The sequence below is a fragment of the Tupaia chinensis genome, unplaced genomic scaffold (assembly GCF_000334495.1).
Source record: "Tupaia chinensis unplaced genomic scaffold, TupChi_1.0 Scaffold143602_1, whole genome shotgun sequence".
NCBI classification, from domain to species: Eukaryota; Metazoa; Chordata; class Mammalia; order Scandentia; family Tupaiidae; genus Tupaia; species Tupaia belangeri.
The window spans coordinates 556,376-562,471 of record NW_006203448.1 but is presented as its reverse complement, the minus strand read 5'-3'; the positions used below and the strand labels follow the sequence as shown (position 1 = coordinate 562,471).

At 62.7% G+C, this 6,096-nt stretch overlaps 1 protein-coding gene across 2 annotated transcripts in view; it reads left to right on the top strand.

The window, feature by feature from the left end:
* DBH (dopamine beta-hydroxylase) overlaps positions 1-2,634 on the top strand; it is a 20,859-nt gene extending 18,225 nt beyond the window's left edge. Inside the window, exons 11-12 of one of the 2 annotated variants that reach the window (XM_006164267.3) lie at positions 185-344; positions 1,836-2,634. In XM_006164267.3, coding sequence (XP_006164329.1) covers positions 185-344; positions 1,836-1,967 — 292 coding nt within the window. In that variant the 3' untranslated portion in view covers positions 1,968-2,634. The remainder of the gene's footprint in view (positions 1-184; positions 345-1,835) is intronic. The other variant, XM_027766652.1, reaches the window with a different exon arrangement.
* The last annotated feature ends 3,462 nt before the right edge of the window (positions 2,635-6,096 follow it).

The following is a 6,096-nucleotide window of genomic DNA, read 5'->3' as shown; positions in this document are numbered from 1 at the left end:
GCTGAGCCTGAACTTGGCCTGAGCAGCCCCCTCCACCTGCCCTGGTGTGGGCCCGGGTGACGAGGAGGAGCATTGCCGGCATGTAGGACAGGTGGAGGTGGCGGGACTGCAGTGAGGGTGGCACGAGGGACCCCGTCTGTGGGCTCCCTTCCATCTGGGACCCCAGCCTGAGCTGTCCTGCCAGGTTCAACAGCGAGGACGTCTGCACCTGCCCGCAGGCCTCCGTGCCTCAGCAGTTCGCCTCCGTGCCCTGGAACTCCTTCACCCGCGACACGCTCAAGGCCCTGTACGGCTTCGCGCCCATCTCCATGCACTGCAACAAGTCCTCCGCCGTCCGCTTCCAGGTGCGCCCCGCCCTGTGCGTGTGCAGAGGACTCCGCGGGGTAGCCCGCGGGACTGCAAAGACACAGGGACTGCCCCCCTCCACCCAGTGACAAGTCCTGCAGCTTCTCCAACCTGCCCTGGGTCATGGGGGACCCCAGTGGGGGTAACAGGGCCGCAAGTGCAGAGGATAGAGCAAACGTCCAGGCGGTGACAGACATTCCAGACAGACAGATGGATATTGCCGAGGGAGACTCTGATAACACTTCTGCTGGGAAGGGTGGATGCCTTTCCTGCCCTGGCCAGGGCTCACCACGGGATGCTGGTGGTGTGAGCAGAGGCCAGTTGGCCCTCAGAGCCTAAAAACAAAGTCCCAGGGGAGGGAAGGTCAGAAACCAAACAGTCAAAGCTATGAGCAGGTCGGTTCTTCTCTGAGACCAACTGGGACTCAAAGACATCTCATCTACCCCCCAGAGAGGGCGCTGCTGGTCAGGGGGCTCAGGCCGCGGCTCACAGAAGGCGCTGTCATCCAGGGTGCTCCTAGGAGCCTCTGGAGCAGGGCTAGTCGCTAGATCAAACATTCCCGGCAGCGAGCGAGAGCTAACGGTGTCTCATCTGAGCGTGGCTGGGTGGCTGTCAGGTGGGTGGTAATGGCATTGATGCAGCCTTGTGGGGAGAGCTGACTGGAAAAGTTGGCCAGTTCCCGAGGCACTCACCCCTGCAGTGGGGTGCGCGAGCGCACCGAGCCTGCACCCGGGTCTGACGCTGCAGTGGGGTGAGTGATAGCACTGAGCCCACACCGGGGTCTGACGCCGCAGTGGGGTGAGTGATCGCACTGAGCCCACACCAGGGTCTGACGCTGCAGTGGGGTGAGTGATCGCACTGAGCCCACACCGGGGTCTGACGCTGCAGTGGGGTGAGTGATCGCACTGAGCCCACACCGGGGTCTGACGCTGCAGTGGGGTGAGTGATTGCACTGAGCCCGCACCGCGGTCTGACGCTGCAGGGGGGTACATGATTGCACTGAGCCCGCACCCGGGTCTGACGCTGCAGCGGGGTGCACGATTTCACTGAGCCCACACCCGGGGTGACACTGCAGCGGGGTGCACGATTGTACTGAGCCCACACCGGGGTCTGACGCTGCAGGGGGGTACATGATTGCACTGAGCCCACACCCGGGGTCTGACGCTGTGGCGGGGTGAGTGATCACACTGAGCCTGCACCCGGGTCTGACGCTGTGGCGGGGTGCGCGATCGCGCTGAGCCTGTGCAATCACACTGGGGTAGCAGGGGGCGAGGGTGGGAGGCCTGGATGATTCCCAGGTTCCTGATAAGGAAACTGAGTAGTTGGGGGGTGAGGGCATGTACTGAGGTGGGGATCCCCAGGGAGCAACTTGGGGGAGTTGTTCGGAGCAGGGGACATTTAAGGGCAAGAACCCGAGAGGCTGGAGAAAGTGGGTGGAAAGGTGACCCCTGTCTCCCCCAGCCTGCTCACCTCCCGGTCCTCCCTTGCAGGGCGAGTGGAACCTGCAGCCCCTGCCTGAGATCACTGCCACACTAGAAGAGCCTGCCCCACAATGCCCCCCTCGCCAGAGTCAGAGCCCCGCTGGCCCCGCCGTGGTCAGCTTTGGCAGGGGCAGAAGCTGAACGGGGTCTGCTCCTCACCCCTCCTCCAAGCTGCTCCCTCGGGCTCACGCCAGCTCTATGTGAAGACCCCCAGGGGACAGCCCCATGTGTCTGGCATGACGAGGCCAGACCAGGCTCCTCTTGACACCTTGGCCCCACCTGATGCCCCTGCATGGCTGCAACGATCCCATGAGAGCCCCCTGTTGACCTAGCCTGGACTGGGTGGACCCGACCTCATCTGCACCCATTGGCTCTGTGTGAAGATCCGGGGCATGGCCAGCCCTGCCCCACCTCGCCAGCAGGGCCTGTCCTAGGACCGCAGCCGGGCGGCGGGCACAGACTCAGTGAGGGCGACTGTCGGTGTGCGGTGCCAGCCCTGTGTTTGATTCTCTGCGAGCGGCTCGTGTCTCCTGGTGGGCGGCTTCCCTGCCAGCGGGGGCAGGACGGGCACTTAGCTAGTTAGAGACCTGCCTGGGGAAATTGCTCCATGCACAGTAAATAGATATTTTCGCCCACCTAAAGGGAAACCCCAACAACTATCTGCACCACCGAAAGGCGACAGCGAACCTCGGGGTGAGAGCTGGCGCAGCTCCCGGGGGAAGGGAATTCCTCCAGTCAGGTTGCTTCTCCCGGGTGGACCTGGCGCTGAATAGGCCAGGCTCTGGAGTCCTACCGATTAAAAGATCTGTCCTGCCACGTGGCGGAGGTGTGTCCTGGGCAGGCTGTTTTGCCTGCCTGACCCTTACCGTCCTCATCCATGAGATGGCGCTAGTGAGCAGCGTGTTTGCCCGTGGGGCAGCACCCGCTGAAGGACGCCCACGAAGCTCACACTGGGCCCCTCTAGGTGCCAAAGCCAGGGCCTGCACCCAGCCGGAGCCTGCCCTGGGCTGGCTGGGCCACTCCCCCTTCCTCCCTGAGCTGCCTCGCACGTCAAGGCAGGTCCAGCTCGCTAATGGCTTCTGGAAGGAGTAACGGATCGGCCGTGCTCAGCCAGCTCAGCAAATGCCCAGGTCTGGGGGAGACGGGGTGATGGATGGGCGTGCGGGCCCCTCCCCCAGCAGACACGGCTCTGCGGCAGCCTCTCCCTTGTTAGCAGAGCTGCCTCATCACAGGCGGGCATTCATGCAGACGTTCTGCACGGCACCGTGTAAGTCACCGCCCGTAAGTCACAAGGCGTGATTGCTGTGAACGCCAGCTCGGCCCTCGGTCAGCTTTACTACCTTGGTGACGGATGGAGGGAGGTCCTTCCCAGTGGGGTGGGCCCAGTGCCGGTCTTGGTCTTCTGGCTCAAAAAGCCCCTTCCCTCTGATCGAGCCTGGTCGCCAACCCAGAGGAGGGCCCTAGGCAGCCCTGGGAGCCGCCTCGGCCACGGTCCCCATGTACTCCCAGGGCAGCCCAGGGAGCCTGCGAGGGAGATTTGTGGGCTGCGAGCAAGCCTGCCCCCCAGCTGCAATCACCCGGCTCCCCAAGTGCCTAGGAGGCACTCACGGCATGCTATCCTCACGGATGAAGGAATCCGGGGTCCCCAAGGTGATCCATGATGGGGCATCACAGCAGTTCCAGAAGCTCTTACCGCCCTCAACGGCACACCCTGGCCCACCTGCCCCGCCCCCCGCCCCTGTGCAGCTGGGGGCTCCCACCCTGCTCAGATCCCTTAGCCCCTGCCCCGCCCGGTGCAGCCTGGTGTCTCCAGTAGCTGCTTCCGTGCTCACTGGTCTGGGCCAGCCTAGCACAGCCATGAAGCTGCCGCTGCTTTCCCATGATGGAAGGGAAGACCGAGGCTGCCAGCTTCCACGTCCTCACTTAGGAAATGGCAGTTTCCCCGGGACCCTTGGGGGGATGATACAGGACATGGCAGAAGGACCTGGCCACTTGAACTAGCTGTGGAGGAGGTGCTGCCTCGGCCGCGGCCCCCATGTGCTCCATGCCCTGCTCAGGCTCACCCGTCTGATTAATTGCTGGGGTGCCACAGGAACCGGCACGTGAGTCTAGCAGCCAGGTTCCGTTTCTACTCTGCTGGGTGGCTCTGGGTGAGGTGCTCTCCCTCCGAGCCCGGGTCTCCCACCCACTGAGAGGGGTTCGCCAGCCTCCCAGGTGTGGGAGCTGCTAGGGTGATGTGGCCCATCAGAGCCGCAGTGAGCTCAGTATTGAGAGGGCCCCTGTGGGAGCGTGCGGGCAAGCTGGGCCAGGGCTCCAGCAGGGTGTCCGTCTGCCTGCACTGGCCTCAAGACGCCCGAGGCTGTGCCGTCTGGTGGCTGCCAGCCTCACGTGGCTACGTCAGCTTAATTGTAAGTCAGTGCAAGTGACACGAGAGACTTTCGGTTTCCTGGCTGCACCGCAGCTGTCAGGCTCACAGGCTGCGGTGGGTATGGCTACCGTGCCGGGTGGTGCCAACGCAGAGCACCCCCACCACACAGGGCGCCACAGGTCAGCCATGGCCATGTGGTGGGGACTGGGCCCCATATTCACCCTCCCGCTCTAGGGCTCTCCCCGGCGAGCCCCCCAGGCCTGACTGTGGCGTGCTCTGGACAGAAGCTGCCTGACAGTGCAGAGATGCAGGGGTTATGCATAGTGCATTTAGGCAGGACCAGCCTGCAGGATTCGGGTTGTCCTTGGGATGCAGCAGGTGTAACGTCCTCAGCCCCTGTGAGTGTCAGCAGAAACCCCCCAGCCATGTGCCCACCAAAAATGCCCCCCAAGGCTTCTGCATGCCTGGCCAAGAACAGGCCAGGGACAGAGACACTGCCTCCCGCCTCCCCGCCTCCCGGCTGCGGCCAGTCGCTGTCCCCGGGTCCCAGCCACAGACCGTCGAGCAGGTAGAGAAACTGAGTCCCAGGATCCCTGGGTGCTCCCACCTTCTCCCGGCTCCACTGCAGACACCCAGCTTCCCTTTCTCAAAAAGCATCCCCTTTCAACACTCCTCTGGACAGAGCCTGAGCTGGGATGACCAGGAGCTCCCTGGAACCTGCAGGTTCTGTCCTCACCTGTCTCCTTGGCCTCCCCCACCCAACACACATGCAGCACACACACGCGCGCGCACACACACACATGCATATACACACACATGCACACACACGTACACACACACATGCACATACACACATACACACACACTGCACAGTGGCCTGCCTGCTCCAAGTTTCCCTAATGAAAGGAGGCCCACTTGGAACCAGCAATTAGCGTAATGGCTATGTCGCTGGACTCCCACGTAGTCGACCGCGGTTCGTGTCCCGGACCTGGTGGCTTAAAACTCACGCTGGGCGCGTGTGCGTGCGTGCCCAAGATCCCAAGAGGAGAATGGAGGAGAAGGGATTGCGGCGTGACCATCCCCCTGGAGGGGTGATTTCTCGCTTTCTGTCTCTATGTCTCTCTCTGTCTGTCTGGCAAGCGCACGCGCCCTATAGTGAAAATCTCTAAAAAAAAAAAAAAGGAGGCCCACTAAGTCCTGTGAACCCCAGGCCAGAACTTTCTGCTTTTTCTGCAAGATCCCTAATGGAGACTTGAGGACTCTCACCAGCTGCTTTCACTGCTGTTTCCCCCAGCTCGGCTGGAGAGAGGAGGCTGTGCCCAGCCTGTGTGTCCCAGGTGTCTGGGATGTACAGAAGGGAGAGAGCTGGAGGTCCTGGGCGTTCAGCTGCCAGGGCTCTCGGTCTTTACCGGAGAGCCAGGCAGCTCCTCCCCACTGTCCAACAGGCGGCCAGGGGACAGTGTGCTGCTCCGGTGTCATGCTCTTGCTGGTGGGAGAGGGAGCCAGGCCATGACACATGCTGTACCCACATGCTCAGCCTGGGCACGAACTCCGGCCAGAAGGGCAGAACTATCAGCCGGGCCAAAAGGGACCTACCCACCTGCCCTTTGCACAACACGGCCCGGCCCCTCCCAGGAAAGAGCCTTGGGGCTGCAGAAACCACCAGAGCCAGCACCCAGGACGAGTCCGGGTGCCTAGAGCCCTCCCTCCTCTCTTCCCTTCTGGCCAGCCTCTGCCCTCAATGACTTGGGCACCTTAGAACAGTTTGCCAGGATCCCTGACAGGAAGTACGCAGTGGAGAGGGCCGAGCACACTTCTGCCAGAAACTCTGAAACAACAGACATGAAACCGCTCAGAGGGAAGAAGCCCCGCCCTGTCCCCGGAGGGTGGGACACACCCGGG